The following is a 24,762-nucleotide window of genomic DNA, read 5'->3' as shown; positions in this document are numbered from 1 at the left end:
CTATCAAGCCTGGCCCAATATTCTGTGAAAGCATTATGATGATATGTAAATCCCAAAACTGATGGGAGAGTTGCTGTCCATATATCTGCAAATTGTAGAGATGATGTCATATGTTCCCATTGCTGAATTTCAGAAGGCAGCATATGGGATTTATGTGTAGTGTTGTCCTTCCAGTGAGGAGAATTGTTGAAATCACCACAAAGTAATGCATTTGAAGACCAAGGATATTGCTTGATGGAGTTCCACATTTGAGCTCTTGATGCTGAATTTTGAGAAGCATACAAAGATCCTATCTCAAAAATCTCTCCATTAATCATACATTGGATAATCATCCATCTTCCACCAAGATCATTATATGCTATCAAGGGTTGCAAATCATGTCTGGCTAAAATGCACAGCCCAGAGAACTGTCCAGATCCTGAATAAAATATATCATATCCAGAAAAAAACCCATGCTGGCCAGCCAAAAAATGCTGATTATGCTCTTGTAGACACACAACATCCGGATGAGTTGTATTTATATAATGCCATAAAAGCCTCCATTTATTCTGGTTGCAGAGACCCTGTATATTGTAGGAAAAACATTTAAGAGAAGCACGCATGAAAATATATACAAGAGATGATCTGTCTTCAAAAAGTACAGGAGGCCTCAAGCCTCTGCCATTGCCACAGGGTCTTGCTGACCCTCAGCATCCAATTCCCTGATAATATCATCTTCTTCACAAAGGGGAAGACCCTTCTTGACTGCATTAACCCATGCCTTTGAGATGGGGTTGCTTGGAGAGGTAGAAGATTGTCCTGGAGAAGGAGTAGAGGCATCCCAATTACGAGATTGGAGAGGTCTTTGTTTGAGGGGCACCGTCTTCTTTGCAGTCTGCCATCCCTCATGAGAAGATGGGTTATTTTCCCCTAACTTGCTTTTTCCTTTATCCTTATTTGGAGCTGAAATGGCCTGGGTCCCTGTATGAAATGAAGGCTTTGCTCCTTTAACTTCAATCTTTTCAACATATGTCTTCTGACCTCCTTTATTTGATGGCAGAGGGATAGCTGCTGGAGGAGGTGGATGAAGGATAGAGGGACACTCTGAAGCAAGATGCCCAAACTTGTGACAAGAAAAACAAGCTCCAGCAAAAATGCCCCATTTTAAAGTGAAATATTTTTTTCCCAAATTAACACCCTCAATCTCAACTGCGATAGAGGAGGGGGTCGGTCTATCAGTATCCCACAAGATGCAAAAACGATTTTTATTACCTGTGGGACGAGGAGGACAGATCACTTGTCCCAATGTCATAGCTAAACCTGGAAGCTCTTTTCTCATGTAATCTGGAAAATCAACCACTTCAACCCATACTGGGCAGTGATGCTTAATGAGATTCTGATAGTCCTTATTAGGGGACCAGGGCATAATATGCACCATTTGTCGACCAAAAAATAAAGGAGACATTTCCAACATCTTTTGTTTTGTCAGGGCATCCAAAAGATGTACTTCATAAAATCCTCGGGAGGCAAAATAGACTCCTTCTACATAGCATCCACCTAGGAGAGAATTCACCCATTGTCCCACATCATTAGCAGAGGGAATTTTGCCTGGTAAAAAGATGATCACTGCAGTTTGAGAGAGCTTCTTCAAAGGATGCACAAGAGAAGGCAACTTCATTTTGTAAGTGAGTTCCGAAGCAGGTTGAATCCATTCCCTTCTACTTTGTTGAAAATCCTCATTCAACATATCAAACACATATGAAGCATCTTCAGAAGAAGGAGCTATGGAGGGAGAGGTTTCCCGTGCTTGTCGTTTGGGTTCAGGAGAGAGTGCTCTCTTGACATAATATTTGTTTGCTTCTGCCATGGAGGCTGAGGGATTCAACCAATATCAAACGATGAGAGAAAGAGAGGGCTGCAGCACTATACTGACGAAAGGAGGAGCAGGCAGAAACTGTACGGGAGGAACACCGGAGTGAGGTACGTACAGATGTACGGAAAGGCAACAGAACAGAACGGAAAATTGACACAGATGAACTGTCAAAACTGTACGGAACAGAGGGGGTGAGGAGAAACGACGGGGCTATAGCTGTACGGAGGAGGAAGGGATGTACGGACGTACGGTGGCCCTGTACGGAGATATGAAGAAGACTGACCCGTACGAAATACTGAAACAGAGAGTATAAGCAGAAATGTACGAAAAAGAGAGGCTGATTTGATACGAAGGGACGGTACTGTACGGAGCCATAGTATCTCTACACTGACTATGCAGTCTTCTATGACCCTGCAACATATGATAGAGATTACTCTACTGTAGCATACTTCTGACATTGCTGTCAGTTCTTTTGGATTGGTGACACTCTTGTATGTCATAACCTATCGGATCACATTGGCATAGCTACATCGACTAGCTTCACATCTGGATGCCTCTTCCACAGAGCAGCTACAATCCACAATGACTTATAACATGTTCAACTTTGACATGTTCAGCATGCAACCATACACAAAGTTCTCCACGCAGTCATCATTCGATCAACCAGTCTTTGATCCAGGTGGACTTTAATTTTTGCAAATTTTCTTTCGCTTCCCTTTAGCCTATCTTCTGGGTTTCATTCCCAAAGGTGAAGGATGACCCACAACTTAAGAGGGGAAAAACCACGTTATATACAAGATCACGTAAGTTGTACATCGTACATGCTTCCACTACGTAGTCACTATGCTCACATGCGCACATACTACTTTGATTGTTTTCAGTTTTGGATGCTATCATATGCACTAAACTAAAAAAATAGGATTTTTAAAAATTTATGGCTTTTCAAAATTTGTTGCAAGAAAGTGTACTAGCAACACTCAAGAGCCCTCTAATCCTGAAAGTCCCAAAAAATACCGAGTATTCAACCTAAAATTTCAAAACTCGACTTTTAGGTTAAAAAATAGTGTTGACTGTTTTTCTTAGATCTCAGCATGGAGGACAATCATGGAGAACAAGATGGGGAGAAAGGAGATTTAAGGGAGCTCAATCATGGAGGAGAGGATGGCTTCCATTTGTGGGCTTCCCTCATCCTCTAGATTGAGCATGAAGAAGGGAAAGGAGGCTCTGATACCACATGAAGGTGCATGGTAGAGAGGGAGAGAGAGAGAGAGAGGGTAAGCTAGGGAGAGAGATAATGATACTCAAAAAGAGACATAATGAATTGGAAATGAAATAGCAAGAGCAGTGAACAAAATGAAAGTACTCACATGTAGACCAAAGAGCTTGTAGGCTTAATACTTGATTTGACACTAACAAGTACAGCTCTTATATAGAGCACACACACACATATGAATACCAATGCACATGGGATAACTCCCAATGTGACACGTTGCATCCATAGGACACACTAGACTAGAACTCACTAGAACACACCAAACTGACTCATCTTGACTCCATTTTCTAACACTACAAAGGTACTTAGCCAATGTTTTTTCACTCTCATGTAACAACACCCTATATTGCACACTCTATATCACATGCTCTATATTGTGTGCACTTTTATTTTTTATTTTTCTAAGAAGGAAGTAGAAATTTCCAAACCAGTACAAAATACATCATGTGGGAATGAAAGAAAGTGCTGAATCCATTCACAAGGAAAAACAAAAGCAACATTTAGAAGGTACATGAGGTAGACATAAAAGCATTTTATCACACGTACAGATTTTTGAAGTAAACACATGGATTTGTAGTATGTATTACCATGGAAAGAATGAAAATATTTTGCACTCCTACAAACCGATAGGCCCAGATGGCTCATAATCTCAGAGGGAGTGCAGGGAGAGTCCAACAGATTGATGCAGCCTTGCCCTTGGATTGGGTAGACACAGATGACATGCCTATTACTTGTTCCACCTGGATGGGGGCATTTTCCAGATTGGGAATTCCTTTGCAGGTGATTGCTTTACATAACACACACAAGGATGCCCTAGTCTTTGATGTTTCTTCGGGGGGCAGGCTGTCCAGATCCACAAACGGTATTTTGTTGGAGGTACCGTTTCAGCCAGTCAGGATAGTGGGCTTCATGGAGCATGGCTCTCTTTCACAGTGGTACTTGGATCCCAACCGATCTTGACCTGCTACTTATCGCCTTGGGCTCATGGAGGTTGTGGCTCTATGAATTAAGTTTTTGCAGTGGGACCCTGGGGAATGGGAGTGGATAGATGAAGGGCACCGAGAGAAGGGCATCCCCTTCTTTCGTTACACGGTCAGTAATGCCAGGAAATTCCAGCTCAGTTGTAGGGGTTGGAGGCCCACCAGAGCTCCTTATTGAGAGAATTTTCAGATTTCTATAGAGGCTCTGGAAATCCCACCGGAATAGAAAAAGCACTCTCTTCTTTTGGCTTTCTATTCATGGTGGGATAGCAGTGAACCAATGGAGATCCAGGTTTGGGGCGACCCTACTTGCTCTCGTTGCCTTTCTGCTTCGGAGACAATTCAGCACTGCCTTTGGGATTGCAGATAGGCGAGAATCGTATGGAAGGGGATTGCAAGACTTTTCAGCACTTTTTTTCGCCTCCCCTTCTATATGACCTGGGGATCAGTGGCTTGGCTCACTCTTTCAGGGCCCCAGGTTTTCTTTGAGAGACATGACTCCTCTTGGGCTCTTCACATCCGACGACACCTTGTGGAGTCGTGCTCTCTAGAGGATGTTCCGGCCACTCTCTTTAGGGGATGCTCATTCCTTGGTTGACTCTCCATGGGAGGTTTTAGCTAGCATTGCAGCATGGCATATTTGGAGAGCCAGATGCACTGAGGCTATGGAGGGTTCTCAGATTCACCCTTCTCAGATCTTGGCCAGTACTTGGACAGATACGGTACACACTCTGATGGCCATATGGGCGAGCAGCCTCCTCCAAGAGAATTACTTTTCTCAGGGATTGGAGAGACTCTCCCTTCTTTGCTGAGACTTCTACAGGGTTGAGCTGGCATTATCAGCCTCAGCCTTGGTTTCTTTCTACCTCATTTTTATGAGGAGTTTTTTATTACATGCTTAGCATGTTATATTTCCGCACAGAGCTTGCTCTAGCGAGTTTCTTTCTTACTTAATAGAAGTCTCTTTTTTGCAAAAAAAAAAAAAGAAGAATATTTTGCACAACAAAAAAGGGTCATGACATTTATAAACACCTGGTTCTCTGCATCTGTGCACATAGGGCCTGGTTGAGCCAAGTGGCCAAGTGGAATCTCAAAAATCTGTACCAAAAGAAACATATGAGATTGTGCAATTCGTGTCAAAACCTAACAGTAATATATATAAACATTTTAGAACTGTGAAAAGTGTTTGAAGTTTTTATGATGGTTGGAATTTTAAGTGAGGCTGGGAATTCTAGTGTACCGGTTTTGCTTCTGGAACCCTCCAAAAATATAAGTATCCATGGGCTGTAGCTCCTGCCAAAACTTTTTCCTGCAGGAGATATGCTCATGTGATGTCTTTTACTCCATAAAATAATAGTAATATTGTTATCTGGCAGCTCAAAATAAAGAATTATGGAATGCAGCCCCATTAAATTACTGAAAGAGCATGTCATTTGTAATACCCGTCCCAATTTGATGCATCTTTTGGTAATCCTACTACAATTGAAAAGTCAAACAACTGCAGGTAACACAAGAACATCACAAATATTCAACTACCATGAAAGTTTGATGCATTCCATAAGAAAGGATATTAGCAATTAGAAGACATGGCTAGACAAATGAGGACTTTTGTGGTCCCAAGAAAACTTGATAGTTAGAACACAAGTTCATGCAATGATGTGCACTAGACTCGCGAGGCAAGGTGGATATGAGACAGACATAAGGAGAGAGATGCAAGGTGGACATGAGGAGGTACAAGGTGGACAACTCTTATAAGGTCTCTTACAAGGTGGCTGAGGTCATAACTCAAGACGCATTTCTCCTTCTCCATACTCCTCTACTCCCACAATGGTCTCTCTCTCTCTCTCTATCTGTGGGAAGGAAGATGGGCTGTTTATCAAGATGGTATAGCACTAATCAGAGACTTCAAATCCTAGACACAGACTCTCAGTCTAAAAATTATGTAATGAAGTCCACTTGACAATAGTATAAGACTTTAGGAGTGTGCTAAAATAATTCGAGCTGAGATGTTTTGTGCACTCCTTGACTCTCTCTGACACTCAAATATGCAAGGGTGTTCCTTTTTTGGATGTGTACTTTGTCTCATAGAACTGTGACGGCTTCTGCAGAGGTTGATATATCTTTGTTTCTTTCTGTCTGTCTGTCTGTCTCTCTCTCTTTCTCAATTGCATGACTCCTTTTTTATCCCTTTTTTTTTCTAGGAAAATGAACTTCTATTAATGCTTGACAAAAACCACCATAAAAATCAGCAAAACCAAGAAGGTTCTGACCATAGGAAAATGAAACAAAAGCTGTCTGAAAGGGGCCAACCTGTTTCTTGAGCTCCAAGCATACTGCCTAGAGAGTCTCTAGAACAGGGGCTAACAACCACAATGGTAGACTATACAAACGGATGCCTCTCTATGTGAGAACATAGAAGGAGCCTGCGGGCCATGTCTCGCAAAAACGCTGTGTGGATAAATTTGTAAATATGTTTCTCACTTGTTGCATGCTGATGGGTAGGTGCATAGCTATGTACTTAGCTCATGGGTGGTGGCTTTGATTTCTGGACACTCTCATAAAGGACTCTACACTGATGTAGATATTTTCTTGAGATTGTAGATACATTTGCATGGGTTTCGGGATATGATGATAATGCAGTGTGGCTGCAACTGGTGCTACTCCCGTGATTTGCTGTAGTTAGTAGTAAGTCCATACAGCCGACTTCATCAACAGTGCCGACTCCTTCATCAGCGGGGCCCCACTTCATTAGCGGGGCCCCACTTCATCATCACTGCTGCCTACTCCATCATCAGTGCCTACTTCATCAGTGATGCATTCAGCAACCCAGCATCCCCATCTTGGCCCAGACATCACTATCATCTCGGATGGAGAGCCACCACAATCAAGACAGCAACGGGAAGTTCTTTCCCACTCTCAGAGCTCCAGTGCCTCTTCTTCCAACCATGGGGGCTCTGATTACACCCCCTCTGTATAGAGACCACATTCAGAGGGCTATTTCATTTCCATTTTGTTATGTCTCTCTTTAAGTATAATTATCTCTCTCCCTAGCCTATCCTCTTTCTCTCTCCACCATGTGCCTTCATGATATCAGAGCCTTCCTTCCTACCTTCCCTTTCTTCTTGCTCTACCTAGAGGATGAGAGAAGCCCGCAAATGGAAGCTACCCTCTCCTCCAAGGTAGAGCTCCCTTCCCTTAGCCTCACCATTGTCTGAAGCTATTGAAGGATTAGTCTGGAATGCCTCGCCATCAACAGCTCTATTAACCCGCCATCAACAGCCCCATTAGCCCGTATACACGCCCGTTATACCAGCCTGCAAATAGCCGTACAAGGCGTATGGATTGTACGGACTGGTGAGTTGTACAATCTGCCCACTAGTCTGCCCATATAGCTTGCAACAGTAGCTGCTCCAGCCTCGATCGCCGTGCCACTTGCAGCCTCCCCTTCCCTCAATTATCGCGCCATTTGCATCTGCCCCTTCCATCGATTGTTGTGCCAATTGCAGCTGCTTATTGACTCGAAATGCGCATCATTTTTCTTGAAAAAAAGAAGAAATGTGCATCATTGCTGCTGCTCATTGCCCCTCTCCAAATGTGCATGATTTACTGAGCTGAGCTACCCTCACTTTACCCCTAATTTGCGGGTGCCCCTGATATGCGGGTGCCCACGATTTGCTGCTCCATTCGCCACTTCTACCCGTGAGATTTCTACTTGTGGGAGCTACTAGTCCACCGCTTCACTACCTCAGATAGATTTGATACCATGGAGCCTCGTCCTCGTGGAGAAGTCACATCATCTAGGGAGAAAGCATTGGCCCTTATTGGTGTGAGGTTGGACATTAATTACTACTCTTATGCTATGCAAAATGCATGTTTACCATTTGTGACCACACAATTTATACACCAATTTTCATGTATTTTTGGCCCCCCTTGGTACTCCCCGCAACAATAGTATGGGGGGCATTGTGCCCCCTTCATATAATGGGTATAAAGACGCTTGGATCCAAAGCACGTCCAAATAACAACCTATGAAAAAAGGATCAGGCTCCACATACAACATGGAGAAGATACTTGAGCAAACAGATCTCTCTTGTGAAAAGGAGCATGTGTGGCTGGAAAAAAATTCTGATATTCCAAAGGGGGTTTGAAGGGAGAGTAATTTGCATCCGTGAGTCACCGAATCAAAGGCATAACCAATATTTAGGTTCCATTGCATCATGAAGGATGCCTCAATCTGGGCCCAATTTGACTGCACATTAGTATAGGTACCAATGTGTGACTTGTGAGTAAAGTATCTCTGGTCCGAGGTAGATGATGCCAGTGGCATATCCTATGCCAGGTCTCTTATGGGGGAAATCTAGCTTGAAAGTAGCTGAGTTGCCATGTTTGAGCCAAATGTCCACCCCCTGTGGGCCCATCCACACCTCCGTCAAACTATAAATCCAATCCTACATCATTCAATTGAACAAAGCTTGGGACCATCTTTCCTTCCTTATTGATGCAAAATCAAACTCCTAGAAGGGGCAAGTGCAAGAACTGACCACCTAATAGATCCCCCTTGTGGGCTTGCAAAAACATAACCGTCATCTCCAAAGCAAGGGGGACTACATTATCTATATCACCCAACCAAGTATATATAGATAACTATGGCAGAGATGGTTGGACAATGCCTTTGTTATTCAACCACAATCCCTCCTGTTCTCTTGGTCGAACAGGAGGCAACAGATGCCTATTCATGCACGCATTGAAAGATTCTATGTAGATGATTGGGCACTAGACAGAGGTGGATCAGTATGCATTGCTGCTGGGGTTTCCACTTCAGACCACTTTCCTGTTGTGCTGGCTATCTCAGAGCCTCACTTGAGAGGCCGGTCTGCCAGCATCAGGATTCCATATGCTTGTACACAGAGGAGGACCTTACAGAGGCAGCCCTGCAGATATGGGTTTCTCATGTCCAAGGTGGGTAGCCATCTCCATCACATGTAGCTACTGTCCTTTCTGGTATTAGCGACTTCTACCACTCAGTTGCTTGTACCAGGAGACGAGTTATTCTCAGACGTGAGATTAGTGTTCGCCAACAATTGGCAGCTTTGTAGAGGGAAGATCAGAAACGGCCTTCAGATGCTTGGATTCGGGAGCGCCTTGCTGCAGTAAGGGCTCATAAGCAGATATTGCTTGATCAGAGAGCAGAGTATGCCTTTCATGCATGGGACCCCTTCTGGATTCAGATGGGTGGTAGAGTCAATAAACACTTGTTTCTCTACTCTTAGCCCTAGACATAGTAGAGAGAGTGTATCTTAGCTTATTGACTCACATGGGGTTTTACAGATAGATCCAGATGATGTCATGCACATAGCTTCAGATCTTTATGCCCCCTTCTTACTGCACATCCTGACACATAGGATAGAGAGGATGCTAGACAGGTTATTTGGTAGAGCATCCCTTTGTTGGTAAAATTGGATATGCATGTTTTTCTTGATGCACCTTCGCTCACAGAGGGTCTCATCCACCTTATCCCGAAAGGAGGCTGCAGAAATTTAGTGTCCCAGTGGAGGCCTATCACACTTTTGGGGACATGTTACAAGATTGTGGCCAAGGCAATTAGCCTCCAATTGCAGCCCCTTCTCCCATATCTTATTCATGACAGTCAAATGGGATTTGTGCATGGCAGAAGCATTTTTTATAACATTTTCTCTTTTTGGGAAGCTTCAGAGTGGGCCATGCAGAGCAGCCAGAATCTAGCCATTCTACTCTTGGATTTTGAGAAAGCTTATGACAGAGTAGATTGGGGTTTTTTGGAGGGCACCCTTTTACGTTTTGGCTTTACTGATGCTTGGATTAGAGGTGTTTCCTCTTTGTACAGATCAGCCCTTTATTGGTGGGGTAAGGGGTGAGAGATTTCAGATTTCCAGATCAGTCCATCAGGGATGCTTTAGCATACAGACGTGCACACCTTCTTCAGGAGGAGATTGGATGAGCAGTATTAGGTGGATTTTCTTTGTAGCACACCTCAGATCACCTTCGCCCCCTCTCATGGTTGCCATACTGAAAGCATGGGCCACTTTCAGGAGGACTCTTCGAAGGATTCCCCCTTCCTCTCGTTAAGATATTGATAGGCAACCGATCATGTGTAATGACAGTATATTGGATGATCATGGCAGACCACTTGGTGCCTCACTCTACATGCAGTGGTCCAGGAGGGAGAGGGGACCCGCCTCATCATTGGGGTCATGGAAAGCTTTCCGTAGGCTTCCAGAGGAGACCAAATCTCAGTTGACAGGACATCTGAGAGGGAGTGCAGGGAGGATCTTGCAGATTGAGGCAGCCCTTCCAGCGGATTGGGTAGACACAGATGATATGCCACTTACTTGCTCCACTTGGGCAGGTACTTTTACGAGAGGCGGCGTTTCTCTTCAGGTTTTGGCCTTTCGAGATGCACATGAGGATGCTTTGGTTTTTAGTGTGCATCATGGTGGCAGATTGCTCAAGTCCACAGTTTGCTTGAGTCTCCTTTTCAACCTATCAGGGTTGTAGGTCTTTTGGTGCAGGGATTAGATTCAGAGTGGTTCCTCGACCCAGAACCCCGGCTTCTCTCCACCGGATCTTGGAGGCTTTAGCTCTACGAGGGATTTCCCATTAGTTTGTAGTGGGACCCTGGAGAGTGGGAGTGGATTGATGCAGGGGATCCAGAGAAGAGCATCCCCTTCTTTCGTTACACGGTCAGTAATGCCAAGAGATTCCAGCTTAGTAGTAGAGGTTGGAGACCTTCCAGAGTTTCTCATTGGGAGACATTTGATATCACTGCGGATTTGCAGAGGTGCTTCTGGAAGAGACTCTGGAAATCCCACAGGAATAGAAAAATCACTCTTTTCTTTTGGCTTTCTATCCATGGTGGGATTGCAGTGAACCTTTGGAGATCCAGGTTTGGAGCCGATCCTACTTGCCCTCGTTGACTTTCTGCTTTGGAGACTATTCAACATTGCTTGTGGGATTGCAGACAGGCGAGGATGATTTGGATGGGGGTGGCTAGGATTTTCAGTCACTTTGCCCACTCCCTATTCTTTATGACATGGGGCTCAGTGGCTTGGCTTTCTCTTATAGGGCCTCAAGTATTCTATGAGAGACTTGACTCCTCTCGGGCCATTTTGATTCGACATCATCAAGTTGAGTCCTGTTCTTTGGATGTGATACCACACCTTGCTTTTGCAGCTGTACATGCCTTTGTGGATACCGTTATGGATACTTGTTGGGAGATTCTAGCAAGCATAGTAGCCTGGCATATCTGGAGAGCCAAATGCACAGAGGCATTGGAGGGAACTCAGGTTCATCCCTCACACACTTTTTTTTTTTTTTGGTAAAACCAAGATACTTATATTATAAAACATTCATTTACATCCAGGCCATGCTCAAAATAGAGCTACAGCCCTATCCATCAGAAACAGTAAAAGAAAAGTTGAATACAAGAAACATCCAAATCTTCCTCATGTAAGGCATCATATAAAGACTGCCTTAATGAGGCTCTGAAAAACTCATAAGGATGCTGAAGAGGAGAATTCAGATATGCTTGGATGCGCTGCAGCCAGAGGGTCCATAAGGCCCAGTATCTGATCCAGTGGAAGAAGAGAGAATACTGTGACAAAGAAGCTGATAGTTTGCCATACATCCAGAAAAACCTGTAGAATCTGTGTGCTGGAAATCTGAGAGATAAAAAATAGGAGATTCTATCTAGAAGGTCTCTGGAATATGAACAAAACCACAATAGATGCGGAATACTCTCCGATGCAAGGTGACATCTTGGACAGAGAGGTGAAGCTATTCGTCGTTTAGCCAATTTCACTCCCACTGGGAGAATACCAACAATACATCTCCATAAGAATAGTCTTTGCTTCAATGGCATTTTCAACTTCCATATCATTTGCAATCTTCCTTTCCACCAGGCTGATGATTTGTTCAGATGCCATAAAGAATTAGCATGATGGGCAATCCAAGGAGGAGGTAAAATTAATCTATAAGCCTGTATAGATGTCAATGACTGCAAAGGCTTAGAAGAAATGCTTGAACTTGAAGACTGAAGGTGCCAATCTTGAAGCCTGTCACTGCCATTCAATGTCGGAATCGGAACCAAAGGAAGTAGGAGATCAGCAATAGCTTTCCAAATAGGTCTATGATGCATTGCCAGGTTGTATTGTCTACATGCTGCTGGAAAAAGGAGAAGATTTCCTTGCATATCTACAACATCATCAATGAACCGAATACCCATTTTCATAAGATTGTAAGCTCTGATGGGTTGTTGAACAGCAAGGGGAGAGGAAAACACAGCACTCCAATGAATACTCTCCAATCTGAGTGATGAAGCTAGAGAAGCAGGATGAGGAGACCATTTGATGTGAGAGAGTACTTGCTTCCAATCCTGAATCAAGGAATTGGAAAATGGACAAGCAGGGATTTTACCTTGAAATTTTCCAAGTACTACTTCCGATGGATCTACTATCCAATGTCCATAAGCTTGTGTGCGCATCTGACCACACAAAATTGCTAGCATAATAGACCAAGGCTGCTCTTGTTGAAAGAATGTTTTGAGCATAGTGATCTTTCTTGCCAACACATGATATTTGATGTTTATTATATTCAAACCACCATGCATTCTGGGTGAGCAAAGCAAGTCCATTTTGAGCAACCGTAAAGCTTTTTTATGAAGCTTGGTTTTCCAAAAAATCTCCATGGCTTGAGACATAAAGGATGAGAGATCTCGAGATGACCAATGTAATAGAGGAAGGTAGAACTGGACATAAGCTAGAACAATAGACTGGACAATTCGAATCCGTACATGCAGAGGCCATGTGGAAATCTTCCAATATTGTAATTTGTCCTGAATTTTGTTGAACACCCATAACATTTGTTGCTTATTACTGATTTTCCAGCCAATAGGATAACCCAAATGTCTAACTATATTTTCCGGTTGAATAATCTGGCCTGGCCACAGAATAGCATGCCAATCACAAAGCTTGAGAGGCATGAGTTTTGATTTCTGAAAATTAATTTTAAGACCAGCTGCCAACCCAAAATCTGAAAGGGTATCCATCAATAGGCGAATCTCCAATGGACTGTTCTTTAGCATGAAGAATGAATCGTCTGCATAGACTTGCGCTATGAAGGGTCGTGAACCAGAAATCTGAAGCCCCTCTAGCTGTCCAATATCAACCATGTGATCCATATAAAGAAGCAATGGATGTGAAGCGATGGCATAAAGCAAGGCACTGAGAGGACATCCTTGTCGAACCGAACGTTCGAGAGTCCAAGACTCAGACAAATGTTTCCCTATAAAGCATTGTGCAATAGAATTTGAGTAAAGCCAATATATGACATTAGATAGCTTTGGCCCAAAACCAAGTTTTTGCATGATTTGAGAGACATAATCCCACTGTACTGTATCAAACGCCTTTGCCACATCCACCTGCATGACCAACACATCTTGATCTGAATGTTTAGCATATTCCATTGCAATAAGAGTGTTAGTGATATTGTCATGTATATGCCGTCTTGGAACAAAACCATATTGCCTGGGATGAAGTTTATCATGAAGGATATCCTTTATCCGATGTACTAACATTTTGGCAATCAGTTTGTATATCACCGGCATCAAAGTAATTGGTCTCCAGTCATCCATAGTCTCACAAAGAATCTTTTTGGGCACAAGCCTCACCAGACCATGCTTCCAAGCTGAGGGAAGATGTTGGTGCTGCCATGCTGCATTAATAAACTGCAGAATTGGACCCTTCATTTCTGGCCAAAAGGCTTCGAAAAATTCAACCGTCAGACCATCCCAGCCAGGGGATTTATGTTTACCCAAATGCTTAAGGGCTTCCTCCAGTTCATCATCTGAAAAAGGCATTTCCAGCATTGAGGCTTTTTGCGAGGAGACAATGGGAGAAACAAGCTCAGTAAATCTGTTACGAGCCAATGCAACCTGAGGTGCAGAAGAAGAAGGCTGAGAATAAAGGAGCTGAAAGTGATCCAGACATTGTTTTTCAAGCTGAGAGAGAGATTGGGTCCAGAGACCATCTGATTTCCTTACCCTCATGATAGATTGGCTTTGCCTATGTGCATGTAAGTTCCGGAAAAAAGATTTAGAGGAACAGCCCTTATCTAGCATGGGTTTAACTCTGGCCCTAATCTGCCATTTAGACAGCTTGCGTTTGTCATTGGCATCAATTATAGAGGAAGCACAAGATAATAAATGCTGTTCAGAATCAGATAGAGATCTTTGATGACTAATCTGTACAAGATACTGCTTGTATGATTTTGTCATCCCTCACACACATTGGCTAGTATCTAGACAAACACCATACATACCTTGATGGCCGTATGGACGAGTATGCAGGGAGACTCCTATGCAGCCTCATCTAGGAGGGTTTCTTTCTTTAAGGAATGGACGGATTCTCCTTTCTTCTCTGAGACTCCTATAGGGTTGAGGTGGCACTTTCAACCTCAGCCTTGGTTGTTTTCCACCTCATTCTGAGGGGGTTTATTCAAATCATGATGTATTCCGCTTTGAGCTTGCTCTCATGGGTTTTTTCTCTTACTTAATAGAAGTCTCTTTCTTGGAAAAAAAAAAAAAGAATCTCATGACTCAAGACGAATATACCACAAATTGAATGGGATGGAGACCACATTATCTATATCACTCAACACAGAACAAAAGTGTAGGTTTACTTCAAGGAAAGGGAAGGAAGAGTCTACATTCTCCAACAGGCAAATAAGTTGAAGGATACAAGGATTTGAATATCTAAAGAGCTCACACCAACTCAGCTCAAAAAAAGGAACACTGAACTTATTAAAGTGAAGGACACGTGGAAAGTTGAAAAATGGGCGGTTCATTGAGATGGAATAGCATTAATTAAAGATTTCAAATCTAACCTTAAAACTCTTAGTAATAAACCGACTAATGAATATAGATGTGTGCTAAATAATCTTGAGATGAGCTACCATCTGCACTCCTCGACTCTTTGAGATTCAAAGATGTAACTATATTTCTCTTTTGCTATGTAATTTGTCTCATAGGCCCACGAGGCCTCCCGAAGATGTTAATAAATCTTTTTTCTCTCTCTCTCTCTCTCTCTCTACATATATACATACATACATACATACACACACACACACACACATATATATATATATAAAGAGAGAGAGAGAGAAAGAAAGAAAGAAAGAAATTTTATTAAAGGTCCACGGAAGGCCATACATGGCCTATGGGACACGAAATCATCCGAAAGGAAAATACATCATCAACGATGCGCCAACTAGGTGGCCTCATCGTAATACAGCTAAGATGCCAAAAATGGCTACAAAAATCCTAGATACAAAATGAAATGAAATAGAGTACCAAAAATGCCTAGATACAAAATGTAAAATATGAAATATGAGGAACATCGTCTTCCCTAAGGGGTCTGTGATCCAAAGAAATGATGGAAGTCATGGCCATCGACCATGCCTCCTACCATGAGTGTGAAGATCTGGGCAAGTGTCAAGTGGGCTGCTGGCGGTGCCAAGTTTGCATGGAGCAATCTCCTCCGAAAATCTGCCATCATCCTCCGTCGTCTAGAAATAAAGCGACGGGTACGGCCTCTGTGTAAGATCATCCTGCGGTGCTACCGGATCATGTCATATGTACATCCTCGGGGTGGAACCATCGGTGCTCTCTGGCAAGATGGGCTATCTCTGTGCTCATGGTCTTGCGCCTCGTCCTGCTCCTCATGAATAACCAGGTCTCTGGCAGGGATGCGACGGTGCTCTCTGAGGAATCTCTCTCTGTATCTAGTGATCTCCTTGATGAACAACGCTAAGCAATACTGATCCTCATACTCCATAATCCGAGAGAGAGGTCCAAATCCATGCCCAAATAAACAGTGAAATCTGCCACGGATCTCATAATATAAAGGGCATTTGCAAACAAAGTGCTCCTCAGTCTCCACCTCCCCCATAGCGCAACAAGGGCATATCCTAGTCTCTCGCCTGGGTCTATGTCCGGTAGCTGTACGACGCATCCTGCCGGCCTCAATGTCTAATCTGTGGGAAGATACCCTGAGCTGTCCTGAGTGAGTGCAACATATGAACGCCGATATATCCTGGGAATATGATGAAGCCATCCTCTGAAATCCTGAGAAAATGGTCACGGTATGTGGCCATCTTCGTAGGAAGCTCCGTGGGATGAACCCAAGTGCGAAACGTGTGTAGCTGCAACAAATCTGCCCTGATAACCTGACTGAGCTCATGTCGAGTGAGAGGGAGGCGAGGGGCATCTATGCTATATCGAAATGGTGGCAGCCTATCCATATCCAAGCCCAACGAGGTGAGCCATGTGGAGAGTGTGTGGTACCAACAAAAAGTATGACCTCTCTCCGCTAACATCTACGAGGATGTCAGTGCTAGCCACGGTAATCGTGCTCTGCCTGCTGCTGAGTCTCCGAGCGCCCTGATCCTATGTAAGTATGTAACTGACTAAAATGTTGCATCTAGCGCTAGGGGTGTAGCTCCGAACTCTGCGAGCATAATCTGATGCGGTACCATGGGCTTCGCTCTGATCAATCTGGAGAACATGATGATCTGTAACCTCTCTACTCAGAGAGAAAGAAAGAAGAAAGAATTTTATTAAAGGTCCACGGAAGGCCATACATGGCCTATGGGACACAAAATCATCCGAAAGGAAAATACATCATCAACGATGCGCCAACTAGGTGGCCTCATCGTAATACAGCAAAGATGCCAAAAATGCCATGACTTCCATCATTTCTTTGGATCACAGACCCCTTAGGGAAGACGATGTTTCTCATATTTCATATTTTACATTTTGTATCTAGGCATTTTTGGTACTCTATTTCATTTCATTTTGTATCTAGGCAATACTTGGATTGATGTTGATAGCAAAGTACAAGGCTCATTTTTAAAGCAAAGAGGTAGCCTTGGCTTCCATACACTAGTGATACATCATTTATGATGCCAGTGAGAAGGTTCTCACTGACAAACATATCCAACCCAAAGGTCAAGCAACCCTACAAACTCACACAAGTCACAAACTAAAAACCCCTTTCACACTTCGCAAATCTTGTTCACACTACATACTCCAAAATACTCAACAAACCCCCCCTTAGAGAAAACGGTGGTGAGACTCGTGGAAAATTGTAACCCCTCTCCAATTCAACCACAATATTGCAAAGAGGCAAACTCGTTGTGCGTGCACATCCCATGCCACAACTATCCCCTCAATCATCTTGTGACCAATAGAGAAGACTGTTGCTAATGTTAACCCCCTTGAATCCTAACAAGGATACAAGATATCTCTTAGAGTCTTTTTTTTTCCCTAAAGAAAAATTTCTATTGAGTATGTAAGGAACTCCCAACAAAAATCTCAAGGGATAAGTACATCATGCAAAGCATGAAAAAACAAACACCCTAGTAGGGCAAAATCAAACTTTTATAAAGAGCTAGAAAATATTCAAGGTTGAGGCTAAAAATGCCATCTCAACTTTGTAGGGACCCTTGGAAAAATGGAAAGCTGCTCCACTCCCTCAGCAAATCAATCCTCTTGGTAAAGAGGCTGCCTGGGAAGATCTTTGCATGCTCCTCCAAAGGGTGACCAAGGTGTGTATTGTATCCATCCAAATACTTGTAGAGATATATACGATGATATGGTGGTGTAGATAGACTAGGACTTAGTCTTTTTTAGAGTTTTTATGTGCTCTAGTACTTGGACTATATATATACCAAGTACTTGTACTTCATTTGGTTGAACTATTTAGTTGGAGTTCACTTGTTTTCACTTCTTGTTCACTTGTGTTCACAACTCTTCTCCCCATTCTTGTTCCTACATGTGGTGTCAGAGCTAGTCCTTCGAGCCCTATCACTTGCTTCCCCGTTCTCTCCCATGTGCTCTTGATGCACTTTTGTCATGGAGAAGAAGTTAGTTCTTGTTGCTTGACTTCTCTTTTGGCTGTCCTGAGCTCCCATGAGCTTTGCATGATCTTGAGCTTCAGTTTTGTTATTACATTTTGCACCAAGAAGCACTCCTCATCTAGGCGACTTCGTTTTGCATCGCGCGTGCATTTTTTTCCAGAAAATTTTGGGTATCGGAAGTTTTGTAGCTGCCTCGAGCAACACAGAGGAGTTTTTACCAATTGCACTAAGGTTTACCCCCCTTTCGGAGCTGTTCGTGCTCTCAAAATTTCATTCTGAGCAACAGATTAGAAGATACTAGCAATATCATTTACGTTTTGTTGTTTTACTGATTTCCGTATATTTCACTTGCCCACAGCCCCGTATAGTTGCCTTGCCATCCGTACAGCCGTTCACCTCAACTTTGCGGTATGGGACCAGCTCTTGTTTGTTAGCACATAGAACACACCATGTGGCACCTGGATGTGAGCTGGGTGCAAGGTACCCAGTCCTGGCCCATAGCTGCCCACAAAGCTCCCGAGCTCTCCAAAAAGTCTCAGGAGGGGATTAATTGTGGAGGGCTAACAAGTCTAATATATTCAAGGTTACCACAAGGGCACAGGTGCTTATGGGATCAAATTTTCCTCTGTACACGTGTCAACAGCACGGAGCTCCTTGAATCCTTTGTATTTTCCATGGTCCCATTTTGCATGCACGAGGGTGAAAGCCCCCACATCCAACATCCCCTTATCAACAAACCCCAAAGTATTAATCAAGACCAACACAACAAACAACACCACGTGGACAAACCGCACGGGGTCAACAAATCCAAGTTGCCCAAAGTGCCTCGAAAACCACGCAGTCAACAATGCCGCACTTCAAGATCACCGCCACAAATCACGGCACTCCATGGTGAGTTGTACTCAATGTCCACCCATGCATATCACTACCTGGCACCTGGATGTGAGCCGGCGGGTGCGAGGTTCCCAGTCCCACACCCCATAACCGCCCAAAAAGCTCCATAGTTCCCCAAAAAGTATTGGGAGGGGATTAGCTGGGGAGGGCTAAGAAGTCTCATATATATTCAAGGTTACCACAAGGGCACAAGTTTCCCTCTGTACATGGGTCAACAGCACGGAGCTCCTCGAATCCTTTATATTTTCCATGGCCCCATTTTGCATGCACGAGGGTGAAGGCCACCACATCCAACATTGCTAACCGTACACCTCAACATTGCTACCCATTGCCTCTCCAGATCACCATTTTCATTCTTGGCTCAGCTGCTTCTTTTGCTCTAGCTCTTGATCTTTGTTTGAGCTCATTTTCAGCCTCTCCCAGTTGGTTCTTGTAGATAGCATTGCACAGTGTCAATGCATTTGGGATAGTTTTGGGCTGCACCTCAAGTGCAAATCATTGCTCAAGTGTTGTGCATTTTGAACCGAAGTGTTGGCTGTAAGTTGATGCACTTTTGGATGCCTATTAAGCAAGAGTTTGCTATTGCATTTTGAGCCATTGTTTGGCTGAGATATAGGCTGATTTTTTGGGGTAGAAGCACATTGCATTTGAGCCACTGTTTGGCTGTGGTTGAGGACAACTTGGGGGGTCAGAAATACAGTGCTTGTACCCCATAAGAGATTGAGGTTTGAACAGAATTTTTGGGGCAGATTTATTGCTATTTCAGAGCAGCCACTATTAGTGAATGCCATTGCAGTGATTGCATAGCAATCGTGGTCTTTCAGTTGTCCATTTGTTGTCTTTTCCTTTGTAGGTAAACTTGCAATTATTCTTGAGCTTGCAATCATGTCTCTCAATGAGATTTTTTGGCACCATGACTGAGGCAAATAAGTTGGATGGACCCAACTATGCTCTGTGGCCGTTTACACTCAAGAATATCTTGGTTGGAAAGGGCTTATGGGACATTGTGAGTGGGGATGAGACTCGACCTGGTGCACCTAGCTCAAATGCATCTTCCACTACCACTTAGAGTTCTACTACCACTACCCATGTTGCTCCCACAAAAGATCGGAGGATGTTTGATCGAAGGGATGCCAAAGCTTTGTCTTTGATTGCATTATCTATGAAGACACGCATTGAGTCCAATATCAAGTCTTGCAAGACTTGAAAGGCAGCTTGGGAAAGAGTGAAAAGTATGTGGAATGTGAAGAATGAAGCAAGAACCATTTTCTGGCACAATAAGCTCAATGACTTGTCCATGTAGGAAGGTCAAACTATTTCAGCTCATATTGCAAAGGTTACTGACATTCGAGATGAGCTCGCAACTATTGATGAGGATATAGAAGACAAGAAATTGGTCTCTATTACCCTCAATACTCTGGAACCATCACATGATATGTTTCTTACTTCCTTGAATATTATGGTCAGGGCTGCTCCACCTAGTTTTGAGGATTTAGTTGGCTTGCTCTTATAGGAAAAAATGAGGACTTCCAATTCAGCCCGTTCCTCTGGTTAGAGTGAGCAAGCACTTGCCACTCATGGAAAGGGTTTCAGAAAAAGACAAGCCATGCTTATCAGCCCAAGAAGGAGGGCAATGCAAACACGAATGTAGGGAATGCAGATAAAGGTGCAAAGGTGAAGTAAGGAATGTGTAGGACAGTAACCAGCTCCTGCGAGCTCCCTCCCTCCCCGTCGCTCCCCGTCTACCTCCCCCTCGCCGTCTGCGCGGCCCCTCCCCCTCCTTCTGCTAGCTGCTGCCGTGCAGCCAGCCACCCCCTCTCCTCCACACTCCTCCTTCTCTCCGCCACGGTCCCCTCCCCCGCTCCTCACAACCCCTCCGCTCGTCGCTCCCCACCCTCTCCGCTCCATGCCCCCACCCTCCCGCTCACCCGCTCTGCTCCACGCTACCCACCCCTTTCCGCTCCACTCTCCCCACCCACCCGCCTCACCCACCTGCTCCACGCTCCCCACCCCTTCCGCTCCTCACTTCCCCACCCACCCGCCTCACCCGCCCGCTCCTCGCCCCCACCCTCGCCGCTCAACCCACCTCACTCCCTCTCCACTCACCTCACCCGACGTCTTTTCCACTCACCTCACCCTACCCTCGCCTCACCTCACCTCACCTCCCCTCACCTCACCTCACCTCCCTTTCCACTCACCTCACCCTACCCTCGCCTCACCTCACCTCCCCTCACCTCACTTCACCTCACCTCACCTCACCTCACTTCACCTACCCTCTCTGCTCGCGCTTCGCTTCCCATTCCTCCCCCTTCATCTTCCTTTCCTTCCCCACCTTGGGAGTTCGTAGTTAGTCAAGCGATATGGCGGCTACGTGCCCGGAACCGGTGGCCCAGACGGACCCCCCCCTCCATCAGCCTATCGCATCACTTTGACAGAGCACCAGGTCTCCTTGGTGAAGCAGGCCGCCACGGACTTCTCCCAGACATCAGTTTATGGGAGGGTCATTGACTGGTTGCAGTCCACCCTCTACCTCGTCGAGGACAGTCACATTGAGGAGGTTGCACTCATGGGACGTGGCATTTTCAGGCTTAAGCTCTCCTCAGCACAGGCTGCGAGCGACATGGTCAGACAATCCCCTACCTCTGTGGGTGGGAAGATCATTCTCATGGTCCCTTGGTACAGGGGCTTCAGTGTAGCGGACTTTGACGCCCGCTTCCGTATTCCTTGACACCCAGTTACCCTTGTCTTTCCAGGTCTCGCAACCGAGCTTCGCCCGATCATCAAGGACCTGGGGGTGCACTTTGGTTGGCCTATGCAGGACACCTACATTGATGCGGTGGCAGCCCAAGGGGTGCCACGTGTCAAAGTGGTAGTCCTTGATGCGTAGAGCATCCCCTCGGAGTTCGAGATAGAGACAGACACAGGTGTGGTGACGCAACGCATTCTGGTCACTGGTCACCCAAACCAGTGTCTGAGATGCCACGGCTTCGGGCACCAGGCTCGCTCATGTCCTCGCTTCACGGGTACGGAACCTCAGAAGACCCCCAGTCAGGCAGTTCAGGATACTCCGCTCTAGTCAGCGACATCCCCTCTCGAAGGGGAAGGCTGGACGGAAGTCAAACGAAAACGGAAGGGCAACAAAGCAGGCTCCAAAAAACCTTCCCAACCACAGCAAGAGCCCCCTTAGATGATCCCTACCCATCAGCAGCCCGGTAAGGGGAAGGAGAAGGGTAAGGAGAAGGTCAGCCAGCCTCCCCCTCAGCCCTCATCCCGCCCTCCCCCCTCCTCCTCGATTCTCCGACCCCCACCTCCTCCAGGTTCCCCCCCCGCACCAGTGGTTTCCGCGCCTCTCTCTTCCTCGAGCATGATACAGAAGGAATCCCCCCCCCCTCCTCCACCTGCACCACCTGCAGCCCCGAAGCCAGCACAGACCTCATCCTCGTCCATCCCTCCAGGCCTGACGACGGGGAGATGCTCTTCCCCACAGGTGGCCAGCTCCCCTCCCTCCGGTTTAGACTCCTCATCCTCATCCCCAAGCCCAAGGGCTGCTCCTAGAGCTCTTCCATTGGAGTTATACCGAGCAGGTCCTTGGGACTACTTGGATGCAGCGGGTATTGGCTCCTTTCCCACATGCCTAGACATCAACATCTTCTTCCTTCGCAAGGGGGCGGAGGGTAAGGTGTCCATTCTGGCTCCGCACGATGGTCCTAGCTATTCCTTCACTATCTCCAGTGAAGGGAGTGAGCAATGGACGAATGAAAATGTTTGGGAGATGATACGAGACCAGACCCAGGAGCAAGTGCAGGACTGGATTGGTAGCAGAGCAGCGGAGCTTCTTCAGCAGCAGTGGCAGGAGGGTGATGTTCGTCTGCGTTGGCGCCACAGTGCCAAACGTTTCCGACTCCTGGTCATTATTAGGCCACCGCTCGAGTGGGCCTACGCGGATGGGCTTCGTCCCTAGAGGACTTTAGAGGTTGCGGGCTTCTACGGCATCTCCCTGGCAGAGGCGTCGAGCTGGTTAGAGAGAGCTTACCACCACAAGACGAAGGGCCTTTCCCCTCTGCTGAAGGTTTTAGAGGATGGGTCCGATGATCCGACATCCCCTTCGAAACCTTCACAGAAGCGCCTCCGCCTTCACACAAGACATCCCCCGACCACTTCGACCTCGACCGCAAGCAGACACAGCTGTTTGTGGCCCACCTTCCCTCCTCATGAGTTTACGCATTATCTCTTGGAACGTTAACGGGTTCCACTCATCAGGCACCCGTGGCCCCAGGAAGATGGTGCTCAGACAGGAGCTCCAGCCAGCCTTGGTGGGAAAGGTAGATGTGCTCCTACTACAGGAACACAAGCTTTCGGTGTCACAGACCAATATTTGTGGGAAGGTGCTCACAGGACGCTCTCACACTTACTGGGAACCTTCGATTGGCGAGCAGGGGAGAAGCGGGGGTGTTTGCACCTCCATCGACGCTTCTCTAGTACAGCATGTGTTTGGTTTTGGCACTTTAATCCCAGGACGTGCGCTTGGGTGGGCCTGCATATTGAGGGATCCCGCATCGGTATCCTCAATATCTACGCACCGACTGATCTCAGATGTAGATCCGTTTTTTGGAGATCCTTGACAGACCTGTTGCCAGAGATGGACTCTTGGATTGTAGGAGGGGACTTCAACAACCTTGAGACCTTAGAGGATCAGCAGGGAAGGGGCCCAGAGTTCCTCGGTATAGCTCAGGCAGAGCAGGCAGATTGGGACTCCTTCCTCTTTGCAGTAGGAGGTCGGGACAGCTGGAGGGAGCCATCCTTTTGCAGATGGCCTGGGAGTCTGGACTTCTCTTGGGGCTACAGGAGGGAGGGAGGCAGACTCCTGGAGCGGCTGGACCGTTTTTATGTTAGTGATTGGGCGCTTGGCAGAGGAGGAGAGTCAGGAGTGGTTCCAGGGATGACACTTTCAGACCATGCCCCAGTCATCCTAGTCCTCGACTCGGCCTCTCAGTCCTGACCTCCACGCTCATGCCGGATCCCAGATTCCATCTACACCAGAGCAGTGGTTCACAGCAGGATAGTGGACCTTTGGGAGCATGTCTGAGGGGGGGGGGGTTCCCTAACACTTTCGGAAGTATTACCGGAGGCCTAGGGCCACTGGTGCGAGAAGCGAGTAAGACGTGCCATAAGTGTCACTGATGGTACGTAGGTGAGTGCTTGTCGATGGTGTCAACTATGTGCAAACGGAAGATGGTGTCAACTATGTGCAATCGGTACAAGTGCTGAAGTGATGTGAGCAAGAAGAAGACCAAAGCGGAACAACATCATGAAAGCCATCCCTCGACATGAACAACAAAGAACTTCAACCACATGACACAGGTCCATTGTACCAGGTGAAGAGAGAGGAGGGGAGGAGAACACAACGAAAAGAGATTTTAGAGTAGCGAGTAGAGATGGGAAGTAGCATAACTCATTAGAAAGCAAGATGACTGATACACTCCCAGAAGATACACACGAGGCGAGCTCTTGACTCTAGCCTCTCACTCCTTCACTCCCGCCTCTCGCCCCTCCAGAAAAGTCCCCCTCCCCCTTTTCCCTTTCCCCCTCTTCACCTTCTCCTCCTCTGCTCCACCCCCTGCTACCAATCTCCACACCTTCTTCCTATTGGATGTCTTCTTGCACCCTTAGCCATCCTTAGCCATTCCACCGTTTGTGGGCCGCTCTGTCCTTGATGGCTTCCGCAACACTCCAGGCCTGTCCTGGGTCAGTGAATCCCGTGCTCCATGTGTTCTCCTGTGCTCCTGACACTAGTTGGTTGAGAGGGTTGGTGC

General features: G+C 45.8%; 1 protein-coding gene across 1 annotated transcript in view; it reads right to left on the bottom strand.

The window, feature by feature from the left end:
- LOC147900987 (uncharacterized) overlaps positions 1 to 24,762 on the bottom strand; it is a 594,828-nt gene that overhangs the window by 73,890 nt on the left and 496,176 nt on the right. The window contains exons 20-21 of the mRNA XM_087376414.1: positions 5,346 to 5,414; positions 5,138 to 5,203 (exon numbers count right to left, since the gene is read on the bottom strand). Of these exons, the coding sequence (XP_087232540.1) occupies positions 5,138 to 5,203; positions 5,346 to 5,414 (135 nt within the window). The remainder of the gene's footprint in view (positions 1 to 5,137; positions 5,204 to 5,345; positions 5,415 to 24,762) is intronic.

Source organism: Dipteris shenzhenensis, chromosome 6 (genome assembly GCF_047967505.1).
Source record: "Dipteris shenzhenensis isolate YYH24624 ecotype China chromosome 6, Dip_SZ_1.0, whole genome shotgun sequence".
In the NCBI taxonomy this organism is placed as follows: Eukaryota; Viridiplantae; Streptophyta; class Polypodiopsida; order Gleicheniales; family Dipteridaceae; genus Dipteris; species Dipteris shenzhenensis.
Note: the sequence above shows the minus strand (reverse complement) of the source record. Positions and strands in the feature narration are given on the sequence as shown.